The 17,045-nt window shown below is 40.8% G+C and overlaps 1 protein-coding gene across 1 annotated transcript in view; it reads left to right on the top strand.

Annotated features, from left to right (window-relative positions):
• DNMT3A (DNA methyltransferase 3 alpha) overlaps nt 1–17,045 on the top strand; it is a 107,785-nt gene that overhangs the window by 11,471 nt on the left and 79,269 nt on the right. The window contains exon 2 of the mRNA XM_058164692.1: nt 4,408–4,515. Within this exon, the coding sequence (XP_058020675.1) occupies nt 4,408–4,515 (108 nt within the window). The remainder of the gene's footprint in view (nt 1–4,407; nt 4,516–17,045) is intronic.

Here is a 17,045-nt window from a genome sequence, read left to right as displayed (position 1 = left end):
CAAGTTCACTTCTGAGCAAAGCTATTTCTTAATAGTTGCACCAAGGGAGTATAGGTGTGTTGTAAGATTATTTGGTAATGACAGCAAGATGGAAGAAGAAAGGGAGGGAGGACTCCTAGAGAAGATAATCGAGCCATTCATTAAAGCTGAATCACAAGTGGAGCTAATGATTTAGGTATGGATGAGTCACAGATCCATCTGGAAGGAAATGTCACACAATAGTGGAAAAGAAAAGAGAATGGATGCTTGTCCTTCTTGTTTTGAAATCACACCAACCTACCTTCCATAGTTTATGGGCGACCCCTGTTGTGTATTTGTGGTTGGAGGGATCCCCTTGAGAGGTTGTCCAGCTTTGGATGATTGAGCAAATGGTGCTCTGTTTAAGAAAGGGCTTTATTGAGAATCTTGGACTTTTAATCTAAGAACTAAGAACAGTACCTTAGGGCAGGGGTCTCCAACCTTGGTCCCTTTAAGACTTGTGGACTTCAACTCCCAGAGTTCCTCAGCCAGCTTTGCTGGCTGAGGGACTCTGGGAGTTGAAGTCCACAAGTCTTAAAGGGACCAAGGTTGGAGACCCCTGCCTTAGGGCACGTCCACAGCTTCATAGCTCCAATGCTTTTTCAAACTAACACACAAATTATTTTCACTTCAGCCAATCTTTAAAGTCAAAGTACATGGAGAGAGGTTTCCTCCAGATGAGAAAAGGAGAGTGCAAACAGCATTACAGTCTCTTGGCGTAAGAAAGGGAATCGTCCAACATGCTTGGCCACCATTCCTTATTACATATAAAATGCCCCTGTGAGCTGGGGTGGGGAAATAATAAGGTATTGACAATTTTGTAGCCAACCTTGCTGCATTTGGAGTGGAGGGAATTAAACATGCAGATTAGAATCTCTGTGGCACATAGTACTAGAATTCAGGGACATTTCCTCCTGGCTGTGTTACCTTGCATTTACCCCATTCTTGACTGGCAAAAATTATCTCAACATACATTGCCCTGCCTCCTTGGCTGATCTTTACTATATTTCAGGACAAGGGTTGATTGTCTAACTCTGAACAAATTTAGCATGTTGCCTGAGTGCAACTACTAGGTTTGTAATATGTTTGATGAAGCAGGTTGTGTTAACATAGCCACAGTATGCAGTAGAGTGGCTTGTCAAAATGTTGCACTTTAGAGTTTTTTCTTTTCTGCCTTTCCATCTTTTCATAGACTTGATTTCTGCTGTTCTTGCCCTAAAACACAGCTGCAGCCCCGTCTCTCCATGCCAACTGGCAATGGCCTTTTGAAGCTTTTTATTGCTACAGTGCTGCTAACTAACAGATTCCACCTTGTTCCTTTCCCAGAGACTTAACACAATTTCTATTCCTTTAATCAATGGCTTCCTGTTCACTTTAATTACCAATTACCATTTTATAGCCAAAGCAGTTTTTATAGCCAAAGCAGTTTTTCCTTAATTAATCTTATTTTTTATAATCAAATATTGCAAAAATATTGTTAATAAATAGTGTTTTGCCCTTGCCTTGTATCCAGGGAAGGAGTTGTTACATTGTGGCCTATAAAGAATTGTATAAGCACTTAATTAAAACATTGGTATCATTTTTATCCTTTGTTATTATGATTATTATTAGTTTGCTGTTTTGCATGTACACTGAGAGTTTTTGCACCAGAGACAAATTTCTTGTGTGTTTACTCACACTTGGCCAATAAAGGATTCTACTTGCAAGAAATAATACTAGAATAAGATTGATATATTCCAGTATGCATATCTTATCTTTCTGTCTTCTCTGTCAACTTTCTTTTCTAATCAAAATGACAAAACCTCATTATATAGCTATAGAAGTGTAGGTACATGAGGTTACATTGCCCTTTCCCAACCTCTGGGCTGGGGATGAAGAAAGCTGTCAAACATCTCTAGGGAACAACTACACTCTATTGAAGAAGGTGAGGATAACTATTAAAGCAAATTCAGCATATCTTTAAAAGTAGCAATGCAGCAAGAGCCTGCAACCTTTCATTGCTGAAACTGCAAAACTCAGCTTACAGAAATATAAATAAATTTGCAGTAGTTGTGGCTTCAAGGAGGAAGCTTGGTAAGTAAAACTACTGGTATCTGCAAGGGACAGATTTATGCTGTTCTTTTTTGGGGACGGGGGATCAGGTTGGGTTTAGTGGCTTGGTTAAGGTGCTGGATTAGTAGTAGGGAAACCTGAGACACAAAATGCTAGTTGAGTCTCAATCGTTTTCTCTCTCTGCCCTAGGAAGAAGGCAACAAAAGAAGGAACTTCTGAAAACACTGTCTGTATGACTATATTACCTTGTTCCTGTCCCCAGAAGTTGATCTTGACTCAAAAGAATAAAAAATAAATAAATAGTGGGGTGGGAATTTATAAGTAAGGGCAGAGCTTTGGCAGGCAAGATGATTGGTGTTGGCACCAAAGAATTTTTTTTTCATTTCATGAAAAAATCAACTAAGGCAGAAAAGCTACTGGTAGAAGTGTTTTTTCTCCTCCTAAATACTACCCCATTATAGGATAGCCAGGCTTCTGTTCATGTGATTTTATTTTTTTTACAGGGTATCTGCACATGATCAGAATGTTATTCTGAGTGTTTCCCATGCTGCTTCTATCTTTTTTCAAATCACAAGAGTATCCATTAAAGCAGTGAAGGCAGTTTTTTCTTAGCATGACTTTCTGTCATTGCCAAGAAGGATGTTTTTAATGGACAGATTACAAAACAAACTCTCCAGACACCACAATTTCCAATTTTTCCCCCTATTCATTATACCCTTTCCCCATCCCATTCTGATCCTTTAGACTGGTATTTTTTAACTGTTGTGTTGTTTTCTGATCATCAGAAAAAATGTACTTTTTCATTTAGTTTTAGAATTCATAAAACCCCTTACTTCAAAGGCTCTAGCACATTGTTTGGTTTTTGGAACTAATAAGAGTAATATAACACAAATGATAACCCTGAGAATTAATATATTTCTACAAACACTTAAATATATTTTTAAAGTTAATGATATCATACTCAACCAGATGTATACAGCACATTTAATAAATGTGTAAAATATACTGTCTTACTGCTGTTTAGATTGGCAGCGTCTTAATAGCTGTAGGTTATTGTTTCATTCATATTTTATCATATGATATGATACAATATTGTATTGTTATAATACAATTGTTATAGTATGCATATGCAATAAATTAAATAAATTATGCCTTACCAATACCATAAGGCAAATGTTAAAAATAGATTATTAAATATAATGTGTGAACTGAGCTTCCACATCCTACACTGTTTTGTAATTTTCCCAAGCATGGATAGAACATATTGGGAGTGTGTGTATTATGACTAAAGGGTGACGAATTGATTGAAATGAAACTTAAAATGAATTAAACTGCCAGTTTGGAAGCATCCAAGTAAAATTTAGCAAAGCAATCTGGGGATCAATCGATGGAGAAATTAATATGTATATATAAGATAATGCAAAGAAAGAGGGTATAGCTGTGTAACAATAGAGGTTAATCTAGGAGAAGCTAACAACAATAGTAATAAGGTATTCATCAGTTGATCACCAGCCTTCTATAATTGCCCCAGAAAGACCTTAAACTGTGACATGAAAGAGAACAAAAAATAAATGTGTTAGCTGCATCTCTGGGCCTCATGAACTTACCCTGTGCTTCCTGGGTAACTGAAGCCTAGACAGCTCCAGTCAACTGTAAATCCTTAAGATTTTACCTTGGCCATCGTCCATAAGTTTTCCTAATGCACATTTTTGCCTTGTTCGCCATTTCATTGCCCTCCCTGGACCAGATGTTTAGGAATTTGACACAGTGTGTTGTAGACTTATTTGCTGTAAATTTCATGGGAGAGATGAGACCATGGAAGCCATGGGAGACAGGTGAAGAAAAGAGAAATCAAAGCCACCAAATGAAATCAGGAATGGAATTAAAGGATAAAAAAGTGACTTAGCATATAGGACATTATTGTTGAAATCCAGTGACAGGAGTATTCTATTACCCTATTAAAGTGGTGTACATCGAATTTCCCTAATTTACCCCCACAATAACCCCATGAGGTAGATTAGGTTGAAAGAGAGTCCTTATTTGTCTGTGATGTTTCTTACATAGTACAAAGTTAAACAGAGTCACTAGCAGAAAACGACATGACGACACCAATTTGTGTGGCTTTAAAAGAAGTTTAAACTCAGGATTTCTTGTGTTCTAAATGAAACAGGCCCCTAGTGAGGCTGGTGGAAAGGAACACAATATTTTCTTTAAAAACGAGACACTCCTTTGGAAAAAAAGGCTTTTTCCCCAAACTTGCACAGGGAATGCTGAAGTGCCTCCTGACTCAAGAGCTAAGAAAAATATTTTCTCTCTTATCTTTTTTTTTCCTGAAAGCAGGGAGAAGAAGATCCTGAGGAGAATCGGAACAAGGAGGAGAAGCCAGATCCAGGAATCCCTGTGAGGAAAGTGGGGCGACCTGGTAGAAAACGGAAACAGCCAGTGGTGAGTGGAAGCCATTGCATGTCCAGAATTGCAAGATCAGTCACCCAGGGTGTGGGCAGGAAGCTACTCTTGACTGAGGCTTTTAAATAGGAGAACCAGATCAGGGAGAGTTGGGTCAAATTCTCACTGCTTTCTCTCTAAAGCTGGAGTTTCTAAGGTCAGCAATTTCTAGGAATAGCTGTGTGGCCTTTGTTGGAGGAGAAAAACTACAGGAAACCAATCGGTTGGGAAGCTCTATATGGTTTTTCATACACAAAAGCCACAATTCCATATGCACTCACACAAATATAATATGCTGTCACTGATGCCTGTAACTCCATTCCATTCGTAATTCTATTCATATTACATAGAAACCAATCAAGAAGAGAAGCAATCTTGAATTAAGGAGAAACCTCTTAACAGTGGGGAACAATTAACCAGTGTGACAGCTTGCCTGCAGAAGTTGTGGGTGCTTCATCACTGGAGATTTTAAGAAGAGACTGGACAGTTACTTGTCTCAAATTGTATAGGGTCTCCTGCTTGAGCAGGGAGTTGAACTAGAAAACCTCCAAGGCCCCTTCCAGCTCTATTTTGATTGATTGAATACATGCAGCTTCAATCTGCTCTTGGCTGGGTATTGTGTGGACACACCTATGACATTTGGCAAAGCACCCAGCTGCTTTTATTAGAAACAAAACTCCTCCAGGAAAATTGCAAATAACTATTTTGGACGGTTCAGCTATTTCTAGTAAAAGGGTTGATGTTCTTGGCTTATAAACTGATGCATCACTGACGCTGGCTAAGTTTGAGCAATTTGCTGACCTAACACATTTTCTGGATTTGGACAGTAAGTCGGATCACAAACACAAGTTGCACATGCACAACACACAAACCAAAACAAAACCAAGGTTAAAACTAACCAAGCTTCAGCCAAGAAGTTGGCTGAAAATAGCAATAGATGTATGCATATCTCTGTGCACACAAGTTTCTTAAACTGCTGTCCAGTGATTGGCTCCCTGTATAAGTTGGAGATAAGGGGAGTAGAATTTCAACATATCTGAGTCTCAGATTGGGTAAAGTGATCAAATTTGCCAAGATGTTGAAACTTCTGTAGATGCCCTTTTGGGATTAGCACTGTACCTATGAGAGATGCTATTTCTGTTGAAACTTGGAATAGAACCTCCCCTACTGATAGGCTGTGTTTACCAAAACATGATTGACTAGGATAGTTGCCTAGAACTGCATGGGGGTTGGACTAGAACAGGGCTGTTAAACTTGTGGCCCGCAGGCTGGATGTGTCATGCACTGGCCACGTCCATGCCCAGTTTAGCGAAGGGAGAAAAAGTTGTGATACATCACATGATGAGTTTGACACCCCTGGACTAGAGGACTTATAAGGTTGTTTCCAGCCTGATGATTCTATAATTCGTACAACATGATAAACTTGATTAGTTTAACCTTGGTTAGATTGTACCTGTCCTGTATGCATATGTACAGGAAAGTACCTTAGGATACTGTCTGAACCCTTCTCATATATTTGATTCATTGTTCACTCTTTGTGCAAAGCCAGGAAATGGTAACATTGTAACCAGCCTAAGGATGTTGTGTGAACACACCAACAATTCCCCCTTTCTCCAGTGTTCACCTCATATGAACCTAATTTAGCTGTCTGTGCCCAGTCAAATCAATTTTACTTCTTCATACATTACATTTTTAATGGGATTGATTTTTGCTGCTGCTTGTAAGGTTTATGTTGGATCTACTGTGGTTTTATGCCCTCTTCTGCTATTTATAACGTTATTATGTCTATTGATTTATTGAACTCCAGGGGCATAAATGTAGCTCTTGATGAAGCATGCTTCCACTTTTTCATATGTTGCTTGTGACCTGATCCATGTAGTGATTGATTATTGCCTCATCAATTGATCAGAGCTTTCTGGCTCAGACCATAAGCAGTAATGGACAGAAAAAAAGCGTTGGTGAAATGTATCTTTCAGGATCAAGTACAAGCAAAACACTCTTGACTGCATTCCATTTAATAGAGTTGCTAATTAATCCATTAATCCATTAGACCATAAACTAACCAAGCAAGCTAGGTTTTCCACTATGCTAAACTACAATTCCTCCAGTTAAAACTAGTTAAGCTTTTCATGTGTGCAAATGCAGCTGTTTAGATCTTTAACTGACCCTGAAGAATATAGTGCTATCCCTGGAGAGGGGTGGGATGGTTGTGATGCAGGAGTGTCTACTCCCCCTGGTCCTTCTTCATCCTCCCATGAACGTCAACTAGAGAAGAATCAAGTGCTCCCGGTTTCTCAAGCAAGCAAACTAAGCTTCATGGTGATAAAGGAACATGCTGGTATAATACAGTAAAATCCAGAAGGGAGGCAGGCAGTCTGGCTGGTGTTTTCCTTTTGTCTAATGTCACAGAGAATTCCACCCTGACTTTGGAACCTAAGTTGGCAGAATCTCATTAAGGTTTCTAATATTTTTATCCTGTGCATGGGATTTCCTTCCCACCTCTGGTTTGAGAATTCCTGATCCAGCTGGGACTTGTGCAGATTTGTTTCCCAGAAGGCTGCTTTGCCAATTGGGCCGTGGGAATGGCTCGCCCTTTTAACCATGGGCTTTCTGCAGACTCCTTCACTTTGCTCTAGTTCTCTGCCTTGCACAGCTGCAACCTGATCTCTGGCACTGCTGCCAGGGCCAGGGAAGGAAGCTGGCCACCAGCCACATGCTGGGCCACTCAGAGAAGAGCTGCTTCTGCTGCTATGCTGCTGGCAGCTTCCCAAAATAGGATCAGCCTGGGTGGGGAAATTGCTATGGACATGGCAGGGGGGAAAGCAAGGTTGCTGCAAGGCTTGGAAAGGACGAGGAGGAGAGCTGGATGATAGCCAGACTGCTGTCTCTATGCTGCCAGAGGCAGAAACTGGAATGGATGTGTCTGCTTGGTTGGATCTGAAACTGTATTTAAAGGGCCAGCATGAAAATGTTTTGGGAGGCCAAACGTGGGGCAGGTGAAGTATCTAGAGTAGCCTGCCCTATTTCACATTCTTACACCAAAACCATCCAATATAAAGGGTAAGTGAAGGGAAGTCTTGTGATTGACAAAGAACCTGATACTTTTGACACAAAATCCAACATTCTAATGTTCCACATTTTCACTTTTCAAGAATCTGGCTTCCAACACTTTCACAGAGCGAGTTTGATATAATGGTTAAGGCATCAGGCTAGAAACCAGGAAACCGTGAGTTTTAGTCCCACTTTAGACACAAAGCTGGCTGGACAATCTTGGACCAATTACTCCCTCTCAGCCCTAAGAAGGAGGCAATGGTAAATTACTTCTGAAAAATCTTGCTAAGAAACTGCAGGGACTTGTCCAGGGAGTCGGCAGGAGTCAAAATCGATTCAAAAGGACTTTTAAAAAAACCCTTACTTCCACAACAGACTCTACAGCATGGCAGCAATATGTGTGCTTATTGCCATAGCATGGGAGGCACCAGTTGTTTGGGAATGTTGTTGATAAAATAGGAAAATAATTCAATGAAAAGTTAAGAAAATCACATGGGTTGCTAGAAACTTAACACTATATGAAAGCGAGAATTCATTTGCTGGATAAAATTATTTAAATGTTGAGAAGTGTGGGGAGATTTCAGCTGCCAGAAGTTTAGAAGGAAGGGTGAAAAATATTTACATCGGGGACAATATGAGATTAGCTCCACTCTCATTGTCTCCAAATAGAACTTGAGGAATCTGGAAGTGTAATACTATGATTTGCAGATAGATCATTTACCGGCAGATCAATCCTGCCCATAGATGATGTGCCAAAGAGGGAGAGTAAAGGCCAAGGAATCAGTTAATCATCTTTATTTCTGCAGTTCACAGATGTTATCCAAAGCAGTTCCCTTTAGTGGTGACTTGGAATAGATGCAATAGGAGGGACAGGGACGATAATGGGGCAACAAATTTCATACCAGTATAATTTTCTGCAACTCAAAAATGGCTGGAGAGCACTTCTAATTTAACAGTGGGGAAAGGTTCTAATCTTGGCTCAGCTTTTTCTGTCCAGCAGAAACAGGGGCATCAACTGTCTCTGTAGGCTGGCAGGCACAGAGTACTTGAAAAATTGGCAGTAGAACTAATTCTAGGAACTGTTGAAGATCTTTTGAGCTTGAGGATAAGCCACTTTTCTGCAGCTTCAACTTGAACATTGGAAATGGCCCTTTGATTGCCTCTTCTTGCTGCCCTTTTACGTTGGCTAACTTTCGGTTGTGTTGCTCCAAATTTTAGGCAGCTTCTTGGCCTACCAAGCCTCAGTCACTTGAGCTTCTGTATCCTACCCAAGCAAAAAGCAGAGACAGCAGCAACAAAAGTAACATAGACCATGTCTAGGCTACAGCTTGTAGAAATAGACCATATGTCCTAGACCAGGGGTCTCCAACCTTGGCAACTTTCAGACTTGTGGACTTCAACTCATAGAGTTCCTCAGCCAGCTTTGCTGAGAGTTGAAGTCCACAAGTCTGAAAGTTGCCAAGGTTGGAGACCCCTGTCCTAGACCATGTCTAGGCTACGTTCACGTGGCCTATCCACTTCTACCACCCCTAGACAGAGCTAGATCACTGCACACAATCGCTGGTGTCTCTGTGGTACCAAGGTTTACATGGGAAAAAATGTCAGTTAAACCAGTTCCTGTTCTTGCATTTATATGAGATGTGAATTTCCCATCTTTCACCTGTGCAAGAATGTGGGCTGGTAAATTTCTATGGATATTTCCTTGAGTTCCATTTTAATAAGTTTTCAGTATTGTACCTTTCCATTTGGAAGTGGGGATAACATTGCTATTACTTTACAGTTATAAAAATTGTTAAAAGATGGCAGGAGTTTTCCTCCTATTAATAGCAAGTACCTGTGCTTCATTATTTGAGTAATGTACAGGTAGTCCTCAACTTACAATCATTGGTCTAGTGATTGTTCAAAATTACAACAGCACTGGAAAATGTGACTTATCACTGTTTTTTAAAGGTATGTCCACTGCAGCATCTCCATGATCATATGATCAAGATTCAGATGCTTCGCAACCGGTTCATATTTATGACCATTGGTGTGTCCCAGGGTCATGTGATACCTTTTGAGACCTTCTGACAAGCAAAGTCAACCGGAAAGCCAGATTCACTTAACAACTGGGTTACTAACTTATCAGCTGCACTGTTTCACTTAACAATTGTGGCAAGAAAGGTCATAAAATTCACTTAACAAATGTCTCCCTTAACAACAGAAATTTTGGGCTCAATCGTGGTCATAAGTAGAGGACTACCAATATAGGCATAATAGGGGATCCTGTGCAAGAGTTGAAGTCTATCCCTGTTTCTAAGACGGACGTGGTTGGGCACTTCACTTCATCCCAGGCTACACAATTTATGATCCACCAAACCATATAGACTGCATGAGACTTGGTTTGGGATATCTTGGGGTTCATCTGCTATCATGTTACCTATGATTTTTGAAGTTGTAGACCAGTGGCAGAAAAAGAAAGAGTTTTTGCCACTCAAATGGGCCGCTTGTGTTTGGCTGAAGAACTGTGTTCATCTTGCTTTATCATATAATATGGACCCAAGCCTTCTCCTTCAAAAACACTGATGCAGTCTAATAAAAAAAAATTGAGAAAAATTTCATCTAATTGTAACTTTCAGAGAAAGCAGGTTAATCATGCAAGGGGGAGCAAGATTTGTGGAACTGATCCAGAATCAAGTCTACATTCTCATAAATGACAGCCACATATTCAGGTAGTCCTTGACTTATCACCATAATTGAGCCCAAAATTTCTGTTGCTAAGACAATAAAGTGAATCATGCCCCCATTATGGCCTTTTTGGCCATGTTTTTTAAGCAAGTAACTACCGTTGCTAAGTGAATCATGCAATTGTTAAGCAAATCTAGCTTTCCTGATTGACTTTGCTCGTAGGAAGCTCCCTAGGACTTCAGGATGCTGCAGCCACCGTAAATACATGCCAGTTGCCAAATACCCAAAGTTTGATTACCTGACTGTGTGGTTGCTACAACGGTCGTAAGTGTGAAAACTGGTCATAAGTCACTTGTCTCAGTGCCATTGTAACTTTGAATGGTCATCAAATGAATGGTTTTAAGTTGAGGACTATCTGTAGTCCATTGACTTCACAAGTATGGACTGATGGGTTTCTCCCACTCAGCTCATTTGTTTAACTATTGGCTCATAGGAAGGCATTTAGAGATGAATTTCAGCTCGCCTGCATTTACTGAGTCACCATGAATCAATCTGTGCTTTCTGAAATTTATTTTAGTCCTTCCTCTATTCATCACCTACAGAATTGCACACACGGGAGTGATTCTCTCCCCTCGCAGTCAACATATGTTTAATTTCTCTTCCCTGTTTGAAAATGCCTCTTTGGTCAGTGTTAAAAGGGAACCCCCCCCCACATCCATCCTTATTTTTCCATAAACTCTATAAAGTGTCTATTGGGTCAATTTCATTTCACACTCTGTGGCTAACTTCCCACAACACGCCAAACCTGGATTCACAAAGCAAGTTGCTCTTGTTCATTTAAGCTGCTACACCTAAACAAAATTGATTGTGGTCACAATGTCCAGATCCCTATAACACAACTGAAACACAACCTAGCCGATTTTAGGTTTATTACCTGAGTTGAAATTCTTGGCGTTTTTGTGATTCACAGTTCCTTGTTTATAAAAGAAGAAAAACAATAGCAGATGTGCTGGGTTTTAAGGCCATCCACAATTAAAATTGAGCTTTGGTTTGGATATTATCTGTGCTGCATGGCAGTTTTGAAGTTCCTCTGGGGCCTGCTGTGTTTTGGGGCTTGCGTGTTTGTTTCTGTTTCTGAGGAAGTGTGTCTTCGATAAGGAGGGGGCTGGTTCCTCTGCAGAACAGGACAGGAAACTTGCACTGCCAGGAGCTGGTGTGGACAGGTGGTGTGCAGAACCTTTTCTTTTCCTTCTGGCTGGAGGGAGAAACCCCAAGGGCTGCTGCCGGGTAAGATACACTGACAGTCTTCTTGAGCTTGTGGAGGCTTCATTCTCAGATTAAATAAGGCGCACTAGCAAGATTTTAAAGATCATAAGGAAGCAATTACCTCGCACACACTCATTTGTCACTAGAGCAAGGCACAAGGCTTTATTAATATATAGCTTGCCTTTCGTTCAGGAGCTCCAGGTAGCAGCCAAGCCTCTCTCCTCTTATTTTCCCTATAACAAGACTGTGAGGGAGGTTGAATTGAAAGAATGACCGGCCAAATGTGACAATGGCTGAAGATGGCCTAGAATTCGGGACTGCCAGCTTTTTTCCCATCACCCTAGTCTACATTGATTCTCCTGCACCTTGTATAGTTTGCATTGTGTTGGGAATAGGAAGATTTTTGGGTGCAGCTAGAGTAGCATCACAAAAAGCTTAAGGCTACAAGCAGTTCTAGTGCAACTGAGTGGAACAGGATTGGTGAAAAAAAACAACCCTGCTTAATACTATTAAGTAGTAATAAGGACACAGGACATGTATAAGTTGCTTATGAATCATAGCCTGATCCTTAGGTCTAGTTCCAGAACTGCCCCTCTGCTAGATCTAGGTGAAAACCTGATAGACCCATTTGGGCCTCCATGTGTGCCTAGCAGTAATCAAATATGGGTCCATCTTTCCTATTGCTGTTCCTTCATTTTATGGATAAAAGCTGACTTGCAGAGGCAGGATCATATTCCTAGGCTTAGCAAGTATGTTGGTCTCACTTGGAGCAATGTTGAGCTATGCCCTCTGCCTCACCCTGTTCCCAGCCCCTCATCTCGTTCTCAGTCCTTGACAGAATGCATGCTGGGTTTTTGCACACAGTTTTGGCTCAAATTTAATGAAATCTGTTATTGGGTTATATAGTTGACTAAGTTTGCCATTGCATTTTGCCCCCATTGGATGCCAGTCAGGGCACACCTCTTGCCTGTGAATACAAGGTGGTGGTTTAAAAAATCCTAGTTCCTATGGGAGTGGGAGTGACAGATAATATTTGTTGCAATTCTTCAAGGAAGTTTGTTAGCTTGTTAACGTGAGCTTCAATTTATCCTGGATCACTGCAAGTTGAAACTGATGAGATTGGTGGAGTGCTGTTCTATTCTTCAGATGTTGTCACTCAAGGCCCAGAGAGCCCAGTGTGAATGCATAAATTTGCCTGTTTGCTACTGTGAACACAAAATGCTGGACTGGGTATATGTTTGAAACCCTTTATGACTGTGTGTCAGCTTCTCTCAGCATTGTTTTCCCTTCCTGTAAAAGGGATAGGTATTATATAGATAGGAAGTTGAACAGTTGCTGTCAGCCAAATTGCAATGGTTGTAATATCCAAAATCCTTTTGTGGTCTCTCACTCGCCCTAAGCCACCATACTTGGGGTAAGGCCTACATTTCTCTCTAGAAGAATATGCTTTTTTAGGCCTTAATCTGTTTATCTCATTAGACTGATGGAGCGAGCAGGGGAAATTCCCTTGCAAGATCTCTGTAAGCTGTGGTGAGTGGTGTTGTATAGTTGCCATTAATAGGTGCATGTTGGGAATTCACCACCTCAGTCTCTACTACTTTGTCCATATTAATATGCTTAAACATTCATGGTGCAATTATTGCTTCTTAGTATTCAGACTTAGTGTTGCTTCTCCCTCCTCACAAAGATAGGATAAGATTGCTAAAAACATTTTAACATAGCCTTAAGGTAGAACCCATGAAGGTGATTGAAGCTCAGTGTGGCCTGATTATTTGGATGCCTTGGATCAGGCCTGTCAAACTGGCAGCCCATGGGCCAGATGCGTTACACACAGGCTACGCCCACCCCTGCTCCACAAAGGCAAAAAAAGTCACAATATGTCACATGACGCAATTGAGTTTGACACCCGTGCCTTGGATCCTGTTAGTCATGATGAAATAGACATGATTTTTGAAAATATTAGCTCAGCCGCCTGTGTTGGACCCAGGTTTCTCCTGGTTAGCTAAGGTTTCCTTGGAGGTGTCATGTTGTCGGATCTTGACAGTGGTGAATTCATTCTTGAGAGAGGGGTGGTAGTTCCATCCTTGCTTTAGAGGCATTTGGTTATCCCTCCCTCAAAAAGCCATTGCTTAAGGCAATGATTTTGGTTAACTATCATTGTATAAGTGGTGTATAAGTGGTGGTTGCACAGCAGCTTCAGGAAATCCCATAGGAAGTAGATTATCTGGTTCCTTTTCAGACCAGTTTCAGACCTAGACATGCGACTGGAACAGCATTAACTATATTTGTGGATGGTGGAAGAGGCTGGAGGTTGTGTATGCAGCCTGACTCTTGATCTGTCAGTGGTTTCTGATATTATCAATCATGGTATCCTCCTGGCCTGGTTCCAGGAATTAGGAGGTACACTTTTACACTGGTTCTTCTCCTTTCTCTGGGGCTGGTTCTAGTCAGTTTTGTGGGGTGGGGGTGGTAGGAAGATCCTTCAGGGCTTGATGTTCTCCTCATTCCTGTTTATTATCTACAAGGAGCCATTGGATCAAGTCATCTGATATCATGGGTGAGATATCTTCAGTATGCTGATGATACCCCGTTTTACATCATTGCCCCAGGTTAAGTAATGCTGTAGTAGTTCTTTCTTGGGGGGTGGGGGGCTCTAGATGGGAAAGAACAGGCTTCAGCTCAACCCTAGCAAGATTGAGCTTCCCTGGGTTTTAGGATCCCCTGGATCCAGGATCTTTTCATCTTGGGTTCTGGAGAGAGTTGCACCACTGTATCACTTGAGGATCCTCCTGAACTCATAACTCCTATTCTAAAAACAGCTAGCAAATGTGGCCAGGAGAAATTTTTTACAATTTTGTTTTGTGCGCTACTTGCACCCTTTTGTGGACCAGAAAGAACTGCTTGCAGTCACTTACGCTCCACCTCCCAAGTGGAATATGCAACACACTTTACATGGAACTACTCTTGAAGACCATCCAGACACTGTGGCTTTCCAGAATGCAGCAACACAAGGGATTATAGGCACAATTTGATACACTGCTCTGTAAAACAGTGCTGTCTCTTAATGTGCTTCTAGGTGAAATTCAAGGTACTGATTGTCACCTACAAAGCCCTTCATGTCATGGGACTGCGTTATTTGTAGGACTGCCTGCTGTTAATTGTTTCTATCCATCCTACTAGATCTGACAAGAAGGGCACATTCCAGGTCCCTTCAATTAAACTTTTGGGACTTCAGAAGCATGCCTTTTCTTTTGCACTGACTGCTCTCTGGAACACCATAGCCCCTGAGATTAGATTGTCCCAGTCCTGACTGGCCTTTTGTAAAGCTTTGAAGACCTAGATATGTATCAAGACCTGGGGGTCTGGAGGATAGAAGGCTCATTTAGAGGTCTTTGTTGATTGTTATGTCTGGGTTTATCCTTGGTGACCATTGTAGTTTTTAAACTCTTTGTTAACATTGTTTTAATGGTTGTTAGATAGATAGATAGATAGATAGATAGATAGATAGATAGATAGATAGATAGATAGATAGATAGATAGAATGTAAAGTTAGAGATTATTATGGTATCTCTGAAGAGGCAGGTTGTTTTGCAGCAAGACTATGCTGATGGGCATATACTTAATGAATTCACTGGTTAACAATTGTTAAGAGTTTATCACCCTTTATGTTGTTAGAAGATGGGCCAAATAACTGTTAACCACGGAACCTCTTTCAGTGCTTGTTATGAGTTGTGTTGTCTTGTGTTGGAGAGGATATCTCCTTCCCCTTACACTAAATTTAAGATAACAATTGGAGTTGAACAACAAGGAAAGGAAATGAGGGCAAGAGAGCTTCAAAAGCATGGAAGTTATTTGAAGATACTGGAAGCCTGCCCAAAAGACAAAGAGGAGCATATTCTTACAAAGTCACAGAATTGTAAAATTTGGGACTTTCCCCACTTGTTCCTAGCCATAGCATGAGCAAGTCCCAGTAACTTCTTTTTCCTACTATGTAGTCATGAAGTTGCATTTGTTTCATCTTTAACCTGAGGCAGCTTAAAATTAGTTCTTTTGATTTTAAGGTACAGTTTTCTTCTTTAAGCAGGCATCAGGCTATGGCAGTTTTGCCTTAGTTGTTATCTGAGGTATTTTAATAGCCATTTAATCAGTATCACAGAGAAATAACACCTAAGGTTGAGATCAGCTTGGTTTGCCCACTTCAGTCTGTGGTACTGTCTTCTGCCTCTGCCACCTATGCACTGTCTTCTAGACCTTTCCGCATTGGGAAGCCAATTATTTCAACTCTTGCTTTCCCCCGCATCCATTCGATTGCTGAGCTGATCCCCAGCACGAAGGCTTAGATCAGCCTAAACGACCATTAGATCTTATGGTATCATAAGATATGAGGTATCATCTTAGGATGATCCTAAGATGGCGCCGACGAAGGCTGCCTCGGTGAAATGCTCTCTAATTGTTTCTTTATTTCTAATTGTTCTCTGTGACTCACTACGGATTTCCTACTCACGAGACCATCTGCTAAAAATTAAGGAACATTTCTTTAAGGAGCAGCTTTCTTTAATCTCACCCCCGCCTGTCTTTACAAACACGGAGGAGATTCTAACACAGGAGGAGGCAATTCCCACGGAGCCATGGATTACTAAAAAAACCAAACGACGGAAACGAAGGAAACGAGGTAAACGATCTGGGATCTTAATCAAGCTAAGAACTCGCACTAAAACTCCTCTGCCTTCAATTTTCCTAACAAATATACGCTCACTTGCAAATAAGATGGATGAAATACTCCTCTTAAACAAATACTATTCTGATTTTCGCAATTCAGCAGTCCTATGCTTCTCTGAAACCTGGTTAAATGAATCAATTGAAAATAGCAGCCTGAACATTCCAGGATTTCAAATTGAACGATCAGACAGGATTCCAGAAACATCTGGTAAGAAGAAAGGAGGAGGCTTATGCCTATATATTAATTCAACCTGGTGTCAAGATTTTAACATAATTTACAAATTCTGTGACAACAATTTAGAGACTCTAATTATCAACTGCAAACCTTACTATTCGCCTCGTGAATTTTCCTCATTTCTTCTAATTGCTGTTTATGTCCCACCACAAGCCTGTGTAAATGAGGCATTACGAACTCTAGCTGACCAAATCATGGAGGCTGAAGCCAAACACCCTGATTCACTGGCCATTGTTTTGGGAGATCTAAACAAGGCAAACTTAAGGAAAGAACTACCAAAATACTTTCAGCATGTCAATTGTCCCACCAGAGGCAAGAATACTCTAGACCACTGCTACACAACACTAAAAGATGCCTATCGGTCTTTACCACGGGCAGCTGTAGGACACTCTGATCATTGCATGATTCACCTTGTACCTGCTTACAGGCAAAGACTTAAAGCCATAAAACCAATAATTAAATCAGTGAAAACCTGGACGGAGGAATCAGAATTAAAGCTACAGGCATGTTTTGACTGCACTGATTGGAATATTTTAAAGATACCTCTGCAGACCTGGATGAACTCACAGATACTGTAACATCATATGTCAGC

The sequence above is a fragment of the Ahaetulla prasina genome, chromosome 1 (genome assembly GCF_028640845.1).
Source record: "Ahaetulla prasina isolate Xishuangbanna chromosome 1, ASM2864084v1, whole genome shotgun sequence".
NCBI lineage: Eukaryota > Metazoa > Chordata > Lepidosauria > Squamata > Colubridae > Ahaetulla > Ahaetulla prasina.
The sequence above is the reverse complement of the archived record's forward strand: the minus strand, read 5'-3'. Positions and strand labels throughout refer to the sequence as shown.